The sequence below is a fragment of the Diorhabda sublineata genome, chromosome X (genome assembly GCF_026230105.1).
Source record: "Diorhabda sublineata isolate icDioSubl1.1 chromosome X, icDioSubl1.1, whole genome shotgun sequence".
Lineage (NCBI taxonomy): Eukaryota > Metazoa > Arthropoda > Insecta > Coleoptera > Chrysomelidae > Diorhabda > Diorhabda sublineata.
The window spans coordinates 9,082,964-9,102,403 of NC_079485.1; the positions used below are offsets into that span (position 1 = coordinate 9,082,964).

General features: G+C 30.2%; 2 protein-coding genes across 4 annotated transcripts in view; one reads left to right on the top strand and one right to left on the bottom strand.

The window, feature by feature from the left end:
- The first annotated feature begins 2 nt into the window (after positions 1-2).
- Positions 3-5,399, top strand: LOC130451265 (pleckstrin homology domain-containing family M member 1). The gene is made up of 6 exons (XM_056790175.1): positions 3-329; positions 912-1,754; positions 2,648-2,808; positions 3,153-3,321; positions 3,436-3,618; positions 4,602-5,399. The coding sequence occupies exons 1-6, from the start codon at positions 3-5 to the stop codon at positions 4,893-4,895; spliced, it is 1,977 nt and encodes a 658-aa protein (XP_056646153.1). The 3' UTR covers positions 4,896-5,399.
- Positions 5,400-6,485: 1,086 nt separating this feature from the next.
- LOC130451264 (uncharacterized) overlaps positions 6,486-19,440 on the bottom strand; it is a 53,871-nt gene continuing 40,916 nt past the window's right edge. For 2 of the 3 annotated variants that reach the window (XM_056790172.1, XM_056790171.1), the window contains exons 6-11: positions 18,115-18,924; positions 16,486-16,859; positions 13,823-14,041; positions 13,311-13,758; positions 12,583-12,783; positions 6,488-11,698 (exon numbers count right to left, since the gene is read on the bottom strand). In XM_056790172.1, the coding sequence (XP_056646150.1) occupies positions 11,495-11,698; positions 12,583-12,783; positions 13,311-13,758; positions 13,823-14,041; positions 16,486-16,859; positions 18,115-18,924 (2,256 nt within the window). In that variant the 3' untranslated portion in view covers positions 6,488-11,494. Of the gene's footprint in view, positions 11,699-12,582; positions 12,784-13,310; positions 13,759-13,822; positions 14,042-16,485; positions 16,860-18,114; positions 18,925-19,440 lie in introns of all 3 variants that reach the window. The other variant, XM_056790173.1, reaches the window with a different exon arrangement.

Below are 19,440 nucleotides of genomic sequence, written 5' to 3' on the forward strand. Positions count from 1 at the left end.
ATATGAACAAACTTATAAAAAGTGTTCGATCTGTTACTAATAACAAGGATGATATAATTAAGAAATCAATTATTAACCAACTCTCTAATAGTTGTAAGGAAATACATTATGCTGGAGCAGAAGAGAACAAATCTCCAAAAAGTTCAGAGTACTTAGTTACTGAAGCTGCCAATACCCTGTGCACTACAATTGAAGCTATTTTTTTACACGGTTTAAGAGATACTCTAACTCATAGATTTAAGAAGGTTTTGGCTGATGTAGATGAACAACCGGAACCAAGTTTCTGGGCGCCTCTATTAATTATTTCTCACAGGCAAATCATAGATCAAGTAAGTCATTATATTTAACCTATTTTTCTAAACTATATGAATGATTTTGAAATTTATTTTTCAATCTATTGCAATCTGAAAAGCTTACTCGTCCTTAATGATTAATCAAAAATGTTTGATTTGCTAGAACAATTTTTGAAAGGCTGCAAATACACTGCAAACAAAAAATCTAATTTTATAGCAAATATATTCAGTATAGTTTATGTTTTATTCCTGGAATATATTAAAAAGATAACCTGTTCTGCTAAATCAGTCACTTCTAGTAATTTGGAAATTATTCATATATAAAGGTATGACTAGGCAGTTGAAAAATTATTTCTGTTGAGTCAAACTTTAATCATGTGTAGATATTAGTACCTATAAAAATTTCATTTAAATTTTCTAATCTCTATGATGCAAATTCTTTTGGCAATTGTTAATGGGTTTGGAATGTATTATGAGATATGTACTTAATTTGCTCTACATGTGACATACATTTTTCCAATACTCTTGATCCATCTCGATTCCTCTATCACTACCAAAAAAATTTCAAAAGTACCTATTAATTGTAAAATAATATTATTAATTCAGTTTCTTTTTTAGATAACAAATTTATCTCAAATTACAACAGAAGTAGGACAGTGCCGGGTATGGATCCGTTTAGCTTTAAATGACTGTCTACTATCTTCTTATTTAATGAGCATACGCCAGGACTCATCATCTCTAAAATCTTACTACAGAGTGAACTCTTTTCTAAGAGACTCAGAACTTTTAGATGTCGCTCAACGACTCATAGAAGGTGTAGAGGCATTTAAAAATTTTACTTTACCTTTCAATTCTAGCCTTCTTAATACTTGGCCTCTACCAAGTTTGGTTTTAGCTGGTATATGGGCTCCTACTTTGAAATCATGCCCTGTGGCACCATGTGATGATGTGGTCCAATCTATAACCATTTCAGAATCTATGAAAAGTCAAGCTAATTTTGAATGTAGCTCAGATACTGTATCAATGTGTTCTGTTAGATCTAACAATTCACAAAATTCGGGATTAAGGCCAATAGTTTTTCTGCCTGAGGATGAAGTACTGAAAATAATTTTAGCAGATGGCGATAAAACAGCCAGTAATTCACAATCATTTGAAGATCTTAAGTCAGATTGTAGCTCTGATCAGGAAAAAAATTATGATGTGGAAAATATTAACAACATCGGAAATTCTCTGGGTAAACGAACTGGTTGGTCTTTTGATGAAAGTCAATTGTCTGAAACCAGTAAAAATGAAAAATTAAATGACAAAGACATTGAACCGATTCAAGATGATCCCAAATCAATGGAAACTAGCTTTACTGATCTTATAAATAGTTACAACCCATTCATAAAAACGCCAGATATTCGTGAGGTATTGATGAAATTTGAGGACAAAAGAAAAGAAATACCAAAGGGAATCAAGGTAAGTCTTATGCTTCAAATTGAACTATTAAATTATTTTTCATTTTGCTACGTCCTGGGTTAACAATGAAGAGGTTTATACTGTATCTGTTCAACATTTACTTTTACTCATTATAACATCTTTTTTATTCACGTACTGCGGTATGTTGCATATATGAACAAAAAACTAAGTTCACGAGTTGAACCGCATTGGAATTTTGAAAATTTTCGATGTTTGGAGCCATTATCAAGAGAAGCAGAAATAAAAAAATCTAAAAGGATTGAAATAGAATCAACCAAGAAAAGGGGTGATTTTTTGGCTGGAGAAGGCAGATCAAATCATTTCTTACCAATGAACGAATAACCCTCCTATATTCACCCTTCTCTTGATAATGGTTCCAAAGTGGGAGGCGAAACGTTGAGAATTTCGAAAATTCTTCTTTTTTAGAGACCTAAAATCAAGAACATTTACAAGCATGATATCATAAGAAATAAAAAATTGAATAAATTTTTATTTTTTACTCGTCACCATAATAAATATACCTGAACAGAAGATAACTTTGATATACCTTACTATTATTATAATAGAACTAAATAGTTATTAGCAACTCCATCAGTACTTTCAACTGCAAATCCAAATAATGTAGAAATAATATTTACTACATTTCTCCAGTTTATGTTATTCTCATTGCTGTGATCATTGGCAATACAATGAATCCAATTTCAATAAGTTATTGTTATATATAATTCGCTCTTTTAAACTCATAAAATTTTATCGTTTGTTTTCCCTCCTCGTTATTGTCATTTCCCTGAGGATGTAAATACAAATTTACAAAAGTAACCTATAGAGTACGAACTTATTTGTGGTGAATAGTTTTGGAAAATAAAATAGTGTAAATTTATGATTTCACTTAGGTTGAATCTGAAAACCCGGCTCTCACACTTTCAAGTCCTGTGAAAAGAGAAATCTGTTTGGCAGCACAAGTTGGAAAAATAGCCAGAGAAAAAGGACTTGATGCACATAATTACAAATGTGCGGATTGTGGAGCACCTTTAGAATTAAATAATAAACCAAAGTAAGTATGATAAAAATAATAATATACTCAAAATTAGTTTTTTAATTAACAAATATCGAATTCACCTATTTTGTGTAAATAAATTATTTATTAATAATGGATAAATAACTTTAGCTAGTGATCCGCATCACTTCTATAGACACTTGATTATTATCTTTGGTTACTTGAGACCTAAACATATATTATATTAATAATTAATGACAGTATAATAGCGTTTCGAAAGTAACTATTCATTTGTTATTTTTAACAGTGTGATTTTGTCTTTTCTTTGGTAATAAATAATTCATGAGTTAATTTATACAAAGTTATGTGTGAAAACTTAGTGTTTTCTATTTTTGATTTAGAGTGTGTGCCTTCACTGGTGACTATGTATGTGATATGTGTATGAGTACCGAATTAGTCCAAATACCCGCTAGAATTATTCATAATTGGGACTTCAAAGCTTATCCAATTTCTAAAAAAGGAATCAATTATTTAAATGAAGTAAAGGATCATCCTATCATTGATTTCAAGGTAAGATACACATTTTTTGGACCTTATTTTCAAATATTTATTTACTATCTTGAATAAAAATCTTGATTATTCAAATAGCTTTTATAAGTATCTAATTTAATGGTGTGACTGTAGGTATTGAATCCATTTATCTATAGTGTTGTCGAAGAAATGGCAAATTTACAAATTTTAAGGAATCAGTTAAATTTTTTGAGGGCTTATTTATTTACATGTCGAGAACCTGTGATTGAAGAATTGCAGAAACAGATGTGGCCAAGGGAGTATATGTATGAGCATATTCACCAGTATTCGATTTTGGTAAGGTTTTTCTTAGTTTGAATATTTATTAAAGTGCCTGAGAGTCATTTCTCTTAAAGGATTGTTATATTCTTCTTTCTTAGAAGATGCTAGTTAATGAATTCTTCCCAAATATTTTTAATTCCAATTTTTCAAGTCGTGTTCAATTTTATATTATAAATTTTTTTGTGAAATTTTATATACGCAGTATAATTTAGATATGCATTGATGGTTATGCTATGATGTATTTAAAAATATTACAACATATAAGGTAACACTGGTCAGAAATTTCTAAGCATTCTGCAGAACTTTATTAATATAATTTCGATATTTCTTGATACATTATACTGTTTGTCCAGAAACTCCTAAACACGAACTATAGATACAAGATGTGATTTTACGTCCATCTAATCTAATTCACCTTTATACAACAGCTCCTCCTGAGGTGGCTCCTTCATACAACAGCTCCTCCTGAGGTGGCTCCTTTATACAACAGCTCCTCCTGAGGGAGCTAGTGCCATTTGAATACGACTCTGTTTATTCAGTTTAATGAGCATATCTCAAAATTCGGTGCTTGTATGAACATGCAAGTAATACATTCTTCACTATACCCACCCCCGTTTTTTATAGCCGTCACAAACACGGTACAAACATTTGGTTAAATTGCTTGTGTTTCAGTTTTTGTACCTCGTAATTTTCGAATTCACCGTAAAAATTTTCAAAAAAATGATATACAATTTTTTTGTTTTAAATTACATTTTGGACGCTGGTGACGGCAGTAAAAAATCACTTGTATACAGTATCGAATTAAAAGTTAGTGGTTGTTTTGAGATTTACTAAACATAGTCATCTTTAAAGGGCGCTAGCTCTTTAGGAGGAATTTTTGTATAAAGGTGAATTAGGTTAGATGGCCATAAAATCACATCCAATTTCTGTAGTTCGCATTTGACAGTAAAGTTTGTGGGCACCTTTTATACACATTACACTTATATTATCTTTTATAGGATCTTTCTGATGTCATGAATGGTTTATTGGCACAACAATTGGAGAAAGTGGTGGCTTTTGGTAGAGATCATGTATACAATTGTTGGTTATGTAATCAAAAGGGATTTGTGTGTGAAATTTGTAATAAACCTAAAGCGTTATTTCCATTTGACGTGGAAAATGTATTCCGATGTGATATTTGCAATGCTGTTTATCATAAAAGTTGTTGGAATCCATCAGTTCAATGTAGAAAGTGTAAAAGAAAGATGGATAGAGAAGAATTACCCCTTTTGGATGCTACAGTTATTGAATAGTTAATCATGTATATAATCATTTAATTGTTAATCATGTATATAATCATTTAATTGTTAATCAATTATTCTTTATACATATATTAAATTGATATTTTTCTATTATAAATAATTATGTGTGCTAGCTACCAATTTTTTTTGTATTAATATTTTTTTCAAATTTGTTATATACATTCTGTCTACAAAAACATACTGGACAATTTATGACCATGAGAACAAACCAAGTCTAAAAACTCGATTAAATTTTATATGTACCTAAATTACAACGTAACAGTTTAAAACGTATTATAGCTAATATAATATGATACATTGTGAATTTTACAGATCTTGGTTGGTGCGTTTTTTGATAATTTCAATACTTGTTTCAAAAAGAAACCACACTTGTTCCTGTAGGCAATATGTATGAATTTTATATGTAATTATTTTCATGATGGATATAGGATTGTGATTACTTGGATTGGATGTATTGATATATCACACACTTTTTAATAAATGTTATATTTGAGAGTTGTTTTTATGTAAGTATTTTTACCACTGAACCGATATATTCTATATAAAGCTGGGATGTGATTTACTTCTCAAATGTCGAGGGTATAATTTATTCATTTTTGAAGTACCTCAACATAAGACAGCTACAAGCACGTCGAAACTCACTATAGGTGTAGGTATTGGAACCTAATAAGATATTAGTACTAAATACTTTGACAACAACCCCTATCTGATATATAGGGTAATTTGTCTATATCATCCAACTATTACGATTTATTACATTCTAGAATAAATGAATCAATACAATACTCAAATTGTATCGAATGCATTTCTATTTATTCAAATCTTTGTTTTAAAAATTAAAGCTGAAAAGTTTTTGGTCATACAACAAATATTTACACATACAATTTGCAACAATATAGCTATTAATAATTATAATAATAATAATTAATAAAGAGTCGTCGCAAATTTCAAAATTTTATTTTTAAAAAAACTAAACAAAAAACACGTTACAATTTTACAAATGTTTAATGAATTAATAAAACTCATTAAAAGGTGTTTACAGCAATTCCTTTTTATATTGATATAAATGCTGATTAAATATTTATGAAATATACGTTTTAATTTTTAAAGTAGTCCGGATTTTTCAAGATATAACTCGCACTATCAGCGCGAGAGAGTCTGTAGCGCATTTTTTCAGTTAGCAATCGGTAAATATTAACAAATAACTTATTTTATATTTATAATAATTCATGAAAGGAAGTTCCCATGAAAAATTTGACGTTTTTTTCTGTTGCTGTCTATCAAAATATTAGTTGACATTGACAATTTGGTTGATTTTAATTATTTTTTTTTCTAATAACGCTCAAAATTTCTTTCGTTTCGGCAATCTACAGCTGTACAGGAATTAAAAGCAAAAACACGAGCCCGCTATTATATATTGAGTTGTTTATACAAGTGCTGTAATCAATATTTCCTTCCTCCCATTTCTTCTATGCAAGTATTATTAGGTCATCTAATTTTATTTTGACAAATCAAGTGAGGTATGAAGGACATTTCTTTTGGAAAGGCGGCAGGTTTTTAACAGGAAGAATAAATGAACTTGGTAATTTAAATAATACACTACACAGTAGAATAAATATCAGTATCTTTTATTTTCAAATTACAATTTTTATTTAATATTAGTAGATATAATCCAGGTGAAATTATTAAATTTGAAATCGTAAAAGCAAATAAATCTCAGAACGAATATGTTATAAAGTTAAGTAGAAATATAAAGTAAATACATTTTTACAATTCTACTGGTTATTCACGCCAATACTTGACATGTGTACTTTTATAGATAAAATATGTAAAACTTCATATTCAACAACACATGTTTCGCATCGACTTTTTTTGGATGTACCCTGTATATGGAATGTTAAAAAGTAGTTCAATTTACAAAAAAAAAAAAATAAAATTATGGTCCCTGTACAGTTCCATCCATAATAAGTAATCAAATTCAATAGTATAGTAAGATAAATGCATTTTATTGGTATTTCCACTTTTTAACGTACAAATAAAATTGTTTATAAAAAAATATATTTGAAATATAAATGAAATGTATAGGTTTAATTAGAAATAATATCCTCCTTGTATACACGTAAATAGATACACAGGAAAATTTCTTGTATTGTTGTACTATTCTAATTTTGGCTCTCGAATATGATATCTGAAAATAATAACCTCAGTTGTTTTTATATAGTGAAACAATGGAAGGATTTGGCCAGTAGGTTATTTTCGTTTTATATTCAAATTTGCCGTAAATTTGGGTAATCATTATTATTTTTGGCACAAAAAAGTAATTATTTTGCTCCCACAACTTTTGATATTTAAATCCAAATTTGCCTATTGCCCTAATATAATAGATAGGCGTAAAATAATATATTTAATGTACATTTTCGGAATGTTAAAGTTTTGAAACTAAAACATGTTTTATATATGGTCGCCATTGTTAATTTTATACGTACAGGTAGGATTCGGTCAGGAGAAGGATGGGTTATTTTTCATTTTTTTATTAAATATAAAAAAACGAACAGGCAGATCGACGAACTGAAAATGAAAAATGCCATCTTGGCTTATTAAAAGAATGAGTGGTCTCAATGAAGCTACAAGGCAGCATGGCGTAAAAAGAACAACATTGAAATCAAGAGTGAAGATTTTACTTAATAAAAGACTCGTCTGGAAGTAGTAATGAGCATGGAGCATTCCGAAAAGGAGAGCTCGGGAGAAGATTCTGCAATTCCTAAATATGGAAACGAGTTCAAGAATAAACAAATATCAACTGTCGATGAAGAAAACAAGCTTTGCTGCTACATAAAAAATGCTCCAATTTAAATTTTTATCATGTACTCACATCCAAATATAGGCGTACGAATTTGCCATGACATTGTCAAATTCTAAGGTTCTCCAAAACTTGATAAGCTGGTAACTTACATTCGTGAACTAGGAAAACTTGCAGTTTATTATAAAAATTTTATTGATATTTCAGGAGAATATTGGCGAAAAAGTTTTATGGATTGTTATAAGGACCTTTCACTGAGAAAGCCAAAAACGTCGATAGGATTCACCAAAGCTAAGGTTGACACATTTTTTCAAAATATTGTGCAAGTTTTGGAAAAATGGAAGTTTAGGCCTGAAAATATCTATAACCTGCCTGAAACAGGGAAAACAACTGTTTTGAAGCCTTTCATAGTACTATGATTCCTTCAAAAAAATAATATGTGTGTATAACAGTTAGGAAACATTACTTCAAAATGTAATTTTAATAAGCATTCATTTTTTTTAGTTGAAGTGGGTTGATATTGCGTTTTTGTGCCATTTATTTCTATTTTGTAAACAGTATTGAGCCTTCTAGGATGAGTTCATGGTGTATATCATTATAAATTTATAAATCGAAACATGAATCCATGATTTTGGAACAATCTAGGGACAATTTGTAGATTCTATCAATATCTTAGTTACAACTAAGATAGAACATTAAGTAACGTAACATATACTCTGGTTGAATAAAAACTTACGAATATTTGGGGTAATATAAATTAATTTTTATGATTAAAATTTTATTTTGTTACATTGCCATTCATTAGGCTTGAAATTGCCTGAATGATGTTTGTTAAGAGGTTTACTTTTCAATAATGTCCTAGTTTTTATTGTAAACTAGTAAAGTTAATATGAATATAGTAGAAAGTTTTACTACATAGATATAAGATGTATATATTCTAGATATTTCTACTACAGTCTCATATGAACTCCATTAAATACATTGAAAATAAATGTAAGAAGCTAAGAAATCAAGCATATTTTTAAAAAACAAAAGTAGTATATGTATTTGAATATCAACATTATTATTTCACAAATCATCAAAAAGATTAGGATATTTGTATGTTGAACTTACAGAATTTGAATTGCTTGGTTTTAGATATCTTTGCTGATTTTGAACATTTATTAGAGTCTATCTAGAATATTTATGATGTCATCGTTTATAATGTCAATTGCTTAGACAATACTTCTTACTATTATCGAAAAATTAGAATAAACTACACTGAAGTCTTGCACATTTTTTAAATTCGCCAGATAAAAAAAACGTTAATTAAATTATTAACATTTGTACAAGCACGGGAAACTGGAAGCTCCTAATAAAAATTGTAAAGAATGGAGAAAATTTGGTGCAAAAGCAAAAACACATCATAAACAATATATGTCACGGTATGGTTGTAAACATCGTTAGTTTATAATCACTCGCGATATTATAATCTGACGAATAGTTGTGAACTGCAAACAACTATTTACAATTTTGAACTGTTCGCTGATTGCTTGAACGTGCAGTGTTAAGCGCCGCTAACTTTGGCGGTCATTCTCTAGTCACTGAATGTAAACAAACAAATGTTCTTATGATTTTCACTAAGTGTTTTATATATGTTTTAAATAGTATATTCACTATTTTCATATTTAAAGTAACATTTTTAATGTATAAAAAACTTGTGAAATATTATTATTTGTGAGGCTATATCCAATTATAACAATGTCCGAAATTGAACCAGTCCTTCCGCAAAACTCACCAGTTATTGTGGATGAAGAATAATTTACCATAGAGTTACAAACCTATTACAGAGGGCACAGTGCAAATAGTAAAACGTTGTAATGGACTAGTGAAAAAATACAAATTGTGATCAAATTGTTGGAAAACTATAATAAAAATTATACCGAATTGGCACTGCTTTTGGAGTCGATTGGATGCCACGAAATGCTGTTCTTTCATCTCCAAGAGCGACACTACTTAATGATATTCCAGAGGTCAGTATTAATTTAACTAGTTAATATCACTTAAAAATAGTTCTTAGAAATGTATTTCATTCTCTGTCTAATAAATTACAACTAAATTATAACCTATCTTGATGAAATAGATTAGTCTCTTCGTCATCATCAGTACTTACACCTTGTTTCAGTTTTTATTTTATATAATTTTGCCACATTAAACTATGACATATAAACCACGTGAGCTGAGACAGTTGATTTACTCAAAGAAATTATCTCATTCTCCCTACGGACTCATGCGCTTAAAACTTTCTTTTCGTAAATAAACTGTATTATAGCTCACTTGGTGTATAAATAACTATTTCTCAACACAAATTAAGTTAAAATTCTACAGAATAAGTAATTGTTCAACTAAACACCACATTTACTACTTTTTCAGGGGACATTGCCGTTAAGAACTGTCGCGTCAATGTCCTCTTCTTTCGGCGGACAAGCCATGAAACAGTGCAATTGCAGAAATAATGAAAAAGGACAATGTGTGTCTAACAAATGTCGTTGTAAAAAAGCTAACGTTTTATGTAATTCCAGATGTCATAGTTCTCTGACATGTTGCAATAAATGAACATTTTTTACTGCTGATTTTTTTATTTTGCTACTACACATACATAGCTATTAACATAAAACGTAAATACCTGATATCACACAATTAATTGTGAATTTTCTTTTCTTGCCTCTCACGTTTGCTTCTTAACTCCATGGATACAGAACGAGCTACTGCCAAGTCCCACCAATCGGGGCCGGTTCATAATTTGACGGATGATAAAACCGGACATATTATGAACCCTGCATGTTATTTTGCAATTTGACCATTCGACATTGACAGATTGTAAACTATCGAGAAATGATACGTAAAATTGTAAATGGTTGGTTGCAGTTCACAATTATTCGTCAGTTTATAATATCGCGAGAGTGATTATGAACTAACAATGTTCACAATCATATGGTGACATATACATATATAGAAGAATACAGAATTCATGAATTAGGGAAGAAACTAATTGTTTTCTATAACTATACAAATATTTGTCTTTAGTTATGTTCTATTATTCGAGCCTATTACATAGAGTTGCAAAGTAATCATTTAAAAAACATAATACACACAATATAATCTCATATTCATGCAAACAAATTCATGATTATTAGAAGTATGAACATTTACACATCTACCTATGATCCATATAACAATAAGGCAATAACTCGAATTTTAAAATTTAATATAAAGTATCAACAACGGTTTAATCAATTTAATATTAGTACAGTATTCTCACTCATATTATACAAAACTACAAAAAACTATTCAATCGTTCCTACACTTCGTTGACTTGTACACAAATACCGACTTTTTTTAAAACTCTGTTTCAACAATTCTTAACCCAATTCTTATTCATCAGTTTCTTATAATTAAAAGTGTTATTGTTATTGTATAAAAATTCTAAAAAGTGCAATTAATTGGCGTGTAACAACAAATTTTGTAAGCCGCAGGCTTAGAAATTCAGTTGTCGTTACTGCACTATGATGATTTATTAGTTAAATAATAATAACTAAATCCAATCTGATAATTTAGTGTATGCAGTATATATTCCAGGAATGCATTAAAAAATCATGTAATTGTCAGTAAGTTATCAATCATACCAATAACCAAAGACAAGGAAAGTCAGAAAAGTTTTACAATACATATACTACAACATTCAATAGAGAGTAAAACACGCATATTAATTTATAATAAATTCTAGAACACATTTAACAAAGGATTACAACTATTTAGGTTTCGTATCAGATAAGGCACGCTGACTGCTCCTGACAGCCAATGGAGAAGAAGGGGTTTTTGGACTACTGATGGATTTAGCCTTCTTAAGCTTAGCATTATGCATTTTTTGAAGGTTTCTTTCATGGGCATAAAGAAGCACTCCTATATGTCGATGACCAGCTTCCATAGCTATTTTTAGAGCTGTACTGCCGTCCTGAAAATATTTGACATATTTTCAATCGAGAAAAATAAAAACAAGTTATCAATTTGCCTTAAATTCTTTCAAAATCAAAAAATTTAAATCTTGAGTTGAAAATAATCTCAATCATCGTCATTTGTGAAAGTTTGACAATTCAAACAATTCTGCAAACTTCGAAATAAATGTTAATCAGATGGTGTCAGATCAGGGTTGTGTGGGGGATGTGGCATCACTTTCCAGCCAAGATCCAATAGTTTTCTACGAGTTGCCAAAGATGTCCTTGGAAACAGCTCAAAAAACACAACATCTTTGTAATTCCATCAAACTGACAACATGAGATTTTTTTGTTGTTTTTGTGGTTTGTGATTTTTTTCAAGAAAGGTTTGAGGTGCATATAGCAAATGTTGATTCTTTGTGTTAAAAAATGAATTTCTTTCGATTCGTGAGATACCCAAATATCAAGCTTCTTAACTAGCTCAAGACATTTTAAGTGTTGTTGTGTGCGATACATCTAGCCTCTTCGCAACATCTCGAACGGAATTTTTTATACCAATTCTGACATGTGCGCTCTGTTAAGCAATCAGTACCATAAACTTCACATATTTCTTTGTGAGCCGCAGAAGCTTTCCTTCCTGTGCGGAAATAAAAAAGGAAAATATACCGAAAATGTTTGTTTCTGCACTCCATTTAAAATTAACCCACAACTAATAATTTCAATAAAAATCACGCACTACTTGCTTCTAAAGTTAATTTTATTTTTGCAATTAACAAACACGTTGGGATAAATTAGGAAGTTAATACTTCAATAATACATCATGATATTCATTAATCTTTCTAATGTTCTCACACAAAAAAATGCTTGTGAAAAATTGTCAGTAAAACTCCAAAAATATACTTACCACATCTGTAATAGTAGAATCACAATCTGGTTGACATAAAAAGTGTTTAATAATTTCTATATGACCATGTTCAGCGGCACACATTAAGGCAGTACTTCCATCTTCATCTTGTATATTTATGTCAGCACCTGCTTCTAATAACATTCTCACCATATCTAATCGCCCATGGCTGACTGCTAACATTAGAGCTGTTTGCCCATGCTGGCAATTGAGAAGAAAATTTGAATTTTTAGCTGTATATGTCCATAAATTTACAATTTTCAAAAAATCAAAAAAATCATATACAATCTTAACAAGATAGAATGCAATTGCACTTCCGCATAAGGGCGGCCGTCACTTTCTATCCAACAGAACATGACTTCATTTTGAACCTGTGTGAGTTGAGTACACATCATAGAACTTAACACCTAAATGATGTTAAACAAAACAAAGATGAAAGCATTTTCCTAAAATAGCAATAACTTCTCAACCGATGTTAAATTACATTTCAATGCAAACACCTAACCTAACCAATCTATCGGATATTAATTTGAATTATTGGTACCCTAATTTATTTGTACAGAAAAGTTGCCAATCAGTTGTTCTAGATTGGAAATACTACTACAAATCAAATTATTTGTAAATATCCTAAAAGGTTAATATTATGCTATTGAATTAACATATTGACTACTATTTTGAACATAAAAGATACAATTGTTATGATATGAATTTTAACGACTTCTTCTTACCTGTTTTGCTCTAATGTTCACATCAGCTAATTGGAAAAGTCTTCTAACGACATTGGCATGGGTCTGTGATCTAACTTCTGCTAAAGAGACTAACATAACACTCGTATATCCCGCTTTATTCTGTTTATTGATATCACATACTTTAGAATCTAATAAAATAGACACTACATCAAAGTTTCCATGGGAGACTGCATAGTGCATTGCGGTATTGCCACTGGAATCACTCATATTGACTACATATTCTAATAATAAACTTGACATATCTTCCAGAGCATCAAGATAATCTTCTACATCTAACGGGTTAGCGGTAACTAAACTAGAAACTTTAAACCATTCTGTTTGAACTATGTCAACTGCGGTGGGATTTTTGAGATTTTTAGAAGGTGTTTTCATTAGAGCGTCATTTAAGACTTTCATCGCACCTTGCATTTCTTTACTTGGCACAGTTCTGTAAAAACAAATATGATGTATATGAAATACATACAAACTCCGTATTTAAAAATATAACTTACTTTTTTCTGTTATGATTATGTGCAATGGGTTGATAAATAGTTGATACTGAAGTGGGCAGTGTAATCTCTTGAACTTGAACTTTAGTTATAGAAGTCAAAGAATTGACACCATTTTGAGCATGTGAGACTGTATCTCCGAGTTTGAGGTTGGTTTTGACTTTATCTAAAGGATTCGTATCGTTTGAAATAACTTTTGGGGATAAATCTAATCCAGATAATCTGAAAAAAAATTCATCATTATTAATTAATAGCCTCAATATGCCTTTTTCTATATATTATTGATGCCATGGTTATATTCAACATATTAATAGTTAGAATTGAATAATTAATATTTATTGTATTGGTAAACACATTCGATTTATGAAACATATACATAAGTAATTTGACTATGTTCCTCATTTAATTGATGCTTTAACATAAACATCACTGATAACTTTTGAAATATTATTTTGACTAATTATTAGCCACAAAAGTACGTGTAGCATAAACATAACCAGTAGTAAAAAATATTAAAATTGAAAATGTCTGATTATATAAATACAAAATAAGGGGAAAGTATAATTAAAGGAGATATGCATATTACAGAACTATTTCATTTTCATAACAGCAAGTCTTTTAGAGAAGAATAGAAAAATAAGGGAAATTTAGCACACATATACAAATATAAACAGTTGAAACTATTTAGCAAAGAATCTTAAAATCTTCTAAAGTAACATAACACGTTATTTATTTTACCAAAAAATTGTGAAGTTGTATTACTAAAAAATGTATTAACTTCATAACACTACCTTGTGAGCAGGATATGTTTATGCATGTAGGAGCAATGTGCATTTTGGTTCTTGTCCATAGACGATAACATTAGAAAAAAATAATAATTGCAATAATTTCAAGTCATAACAAAACAAACTGGCAAATAAACGTTTTGTCTAAGTTAACGCGCATCCTATTTAATCCGACCACCCTATTTCAGGGCAGGTTTCGAAATATTAATGTGGTATAATTATTTTCAAGTTCATTGAGACTTGTCGGGAAAAAGCCTCTTTCATATTATGTTATCTTTTTGAATTTTAGCGACTAGTATCAAATTTCTTTCTCGATTCTTCATGTCACTTCATTGGATTGGCAGCTGAACTCTATTTCTATAAGTTTTTTATCCACGGTATAATTTTTTTCTCAATCATCATCATCAGTTGTAACATCAATTAATTTTAGTTTTCCACGTGAGCTTATTGATATTGTTTAGTAACTCAAAAATAATTATGTTTTCGCAAACCGGCTCTGTTTGCAAAAAACCTGCGCCTGTGCAACGGAGTCTTATCAGCAAATGATTGATTTCTACTCTAGATATGTCAGGTGATAAATGTCAATAATTAAAATAAAAACTAATGTTTATGGTAGGTGTAACTAATTATAATATGTGGCTATATAAATAAAAAAGTGAGTCTAGAAACAAGAAACTTTGTTAAAAATCAATATGCCACAAGAGTTGATATAAATCAATATGTTTGAGTACCCTTCACGGTTTAGTTTCTACAGGTATTTTATATAGATACTGTAATAAAATTGAACTTTCAACAGAATATTAATTTGTCTGAGGATGGTAATATACTAAGTTTGAATTGTAAATAGTACATATGTCTCCTAACACATACAGGTGATATTTGGATTGTTGATAAGAAGAATGAAGTCATAAATATAATTGGCAATTTCATACTTTCGCGGTCCCCTCGTTTTTTGGCTCTATAAAATAGAAAAATCATCTGCTTTTGATGAATTTTTTAAAAATCTTCGTTTTTACGGTGGATTTATGAAAATAAATACGGGAATAAAAAAAATGAAAACTTATTGGTTAGGTTAGGTTAGGGGGGATGTGCTAAAAATTCAGAATAAATGTTCACTGTCATAATTAACTAAATTAATTGACAAAAACGATATTCTATGTTTCAAAATGCAAAGTAATAATAAGTGAACTTTATTTAAGTTGTTACTAGAGTAAGTACTAAGAGGATTTATTTGCTGTTATGTAAAACTATGTCAATACTTCAATAACAAGAACATTTATTTTGGTTACTGATTCATTTATATCTAAATTTGCTTAAGTTTCGGATTTTCTACATATTTTTTGGATAATAAACGCCATTAATTTGCAGTCAGTGACCGGAATAAGGTCTTCAATTACTTTGCATACAACAATCTGTAATTTTTTCTGGTTGCCACTCGTTTTATACCCATAATTTTTTGTTTCCTGGTATCTGGCATTCTCTTTAGATGCTTCATCAACTATTTTTTGCCTACTTCTCCGTGAGTTCCAATTTTATTATTTCTTTCTATTTTATATCACTTTATATTTTCCTTTCCTAGCTCACAATAGTGTAACGAAACAAACTATGAAAGGATATGGGTACAATAAACCGTTATGAAAAGGAGTCTAGTTTCTAGGAATTGTTAACTAAGTCTTCATTATGCTTTCATATACTCATTTCACAAATTTATATCCTCTTAAATAATTAACAATTTGATACCTGTTCAAATTGAAGATTACACAAAATAATTCAATTAAATGTTTTTAATAGTTTCGCCAAATCGTCTCCCAAAATTTTCTCAATAATAAGTACTTAATAGCTAAATATGGAATATTTAGCTAAATTAACAATACAACGTACCTTGATGTTTTATCGGTGGGCGAATACACTTTGGTATAAGTATCTTGCCTTCTAAACTTTCTATTTTCTACAGGTGTCGTGGGAATTTGAGGGCGAGGTATTCTAGATGGTGTTGGACTACCTCCGTCTTTTTTGAGATTCTCTTTTTCTTTGTCACACTTTATGCAAATTGTTAGATCTGCAACAGTATTGCAGCCAGTGTTAACGGTTTCTAATTTTTCTTCTTTTGCCTCACAACTAACGTTATTTACCACCGTTAGATCTTTGGTATCCGTGAGTCTGGAAACTGTGAATTTCTCGTATTGTGTATTTTTATCCACCATTTTCGGTTGAATTTGGCATATTTTAGTCGACGACGGTTTTTGAAGGTCCGCCTAAAATTAATTGATTATGTATCACGTTCAAATAGTTTTTTATTATTAAATAATGTCCGTAATACTACCGATTATAATTGTCTTAAAGATGTAAGACGTAAGTGATATAAATCTAAATTAAGAAAAAATAGAAAATAAATGTAGAAAAATAAAGTTATGATGATAATCAATAAATGATATTTAATTTGATTATATGTTCAAAATCTCCTCCGCCTCTCATTTAGCAATGTTCATTTGTTGTAAAATCCTGCTTCCGATGAACTAAACTCAGAACCCATATAGAACTCACCTCAAAACTACAACAATGTTTTCTAAACCACATTTTGAATTTAAACTACTAAAATAAAATAACTTTCACTTGTGTTTTGGTATTCAGACTAGTCGGATGTATGTAGCTAACGACAAATCAATTAATAACTGATTAAACCAGTTTTATAACTACATATTGTGGTCATTTAGTCTAAAAACAAAATATACAGGGGTCAAATAAAGATTATGAAATTTTCGGACTTCCACTCCAGAAAACTTTCAGCCATAGCATCTAGAGTTTCCCATTTAAATATTCCAAGAAGTATGTGAAAGTTTCTAAATACCTCACCACTAAGTCAAAGATTATATTCATAAGACAAAACCTATACTGTCATTAAAACCTTGCCATTATATACTAGCTACTCGTTTCCAAATAATACCCATCTGCATTTTTATATTTCTGTATTAAGAATTAACCAAATAAACTGTAGAAAAAATCCCTTTGCCTCGACTTGCTATTTCAAAATATAACAAATTTCTGCAGAGGACACTCTAAAATAAGCAGATTTTCTTTCAAGTTGAAGGATTCTCTTTGATAGAACGTGGTTCGGCGATACTTAGTAGACGCCATAGAAATATAGTCATTTTAATCTGATTAGACAGCAGAACTGTATATAAGCAAAATGTCCCACATAAACTGGTGAGTGATAACTAACAAAGTCCGAAACCAAGGCCACCAATGGGTTATTACATCATCATAGAAATTGTCTGTTCGCAAGACTGTTTCTATGCTCCACTTAAATAGGCGCTAAATTCAACTGATGACTGGTCTATTAATCAGGCAACGTCATCTAAGTCGCCATCTCTATAGGCATTACAGTTTGCCGCTGGTGCATATAGGTAGTTTTAGGTGAGGCACTATGGGCTTATTAGGAAGCCTATGTGCGCAACAGTTCATGACCGTCCATCGTTGTAACTATGAGCAAATAATAATTGCAATTCTTACCTGACATGATCTATTAATATTAGTTGATTCGTATTGTGATGCTATCGTTCGAGTTCTGGCAGTAAAGTTGAGTCTATCATCCCCCATATTGAAAGATTTACTTCTTGATGTAAGTGATGCTAATGATATTGGAGACGTATGGCTATCTTCATGGTTCTGAGGACCTACAGCTACTGATCTTTTCAATTTGTTACATTTGTCGCAAATATTGTCGTTAATAGTATCGTCTGAACTTCCTATTGAGTAACATTCTACATATTTTTGAATTGAAACATCAGACAGCTTAGCTTTTGCTAAAACTCCTCTTTCAACTAAATGTTTGTTAATGTCTAGTGTTTGTGTATATGTACTAAATTTGGGTGTAACAATTTTCTGAAACTGGAACTGTATGCCAATGTCTCTACTTCCTTTAGGAACCAAAGTTTGAGTTTCTTTGTTGCTAGTAGTAGCTTGTAATAAGCTTTGATTTTGCATGAATTTAACCTTTTCGTGTAGCCATTTATCTGCAAAATCATTTTCTGGCGTTGCCGTTGAAACACTTTTTGTATTTGGAATTTGATTCCCGACTCCAATATTTCTGGTTAATACGCCACACATTACTCCAAAATCTTTTCGTGGCGGCGGCGGAGGAGGTGAAGATTCTTTTTTCATTGAAGTTTCAAAATTATTTACTTCTGTGAAGGAGTGAGATCTTTGTCGGTTGTACTGTCGACTGTAATGCCCATTAATAGTATCTAGTTTTTTGTCTTCATCCGACCTGATTTGGCAAAGGAGTCGACGATTTTCTTCTTTAAGAAGGTACACTTGCACCTGAAAAAAAAATATTCCTGAATAGGAGCTGAAAAATTGTCAAATATATATATTTAATAAATATGAACTTTTTATACATCACGTCTTCATCATCTAATTTGTTTAATTTAGAATATTTTATTTGGACCATTTCTTGTACATGCGGCATAATAAGTGTTACCCTATGCTTCTAAAACATTTAATTTTCATTTGAAAGGCTCAGATCTAAATAAGTTTATTAATGAGCAACATCTAAATATGCTCTAAGACTATCCGGCTATTTAATTCCGATTTATGAGTATAGAAATAATAATATGATCACTTAGACATCTGTACTTTCACTCCACTTCCATTCAAACAATAAATTGTTTAACGCCTCAAGTTCTATTTTTTTTATCTTAAGAAATAGAAGAAGATAAATACTTATATTAACATCATGATTGTATAGTAAATACAACGGTTCCACTGGGGCTATTCGAGGAAACCAAGCAAGTAAAAGCAGTGACGATAAAAATAGATAGAAATGTGGTCGTTGTG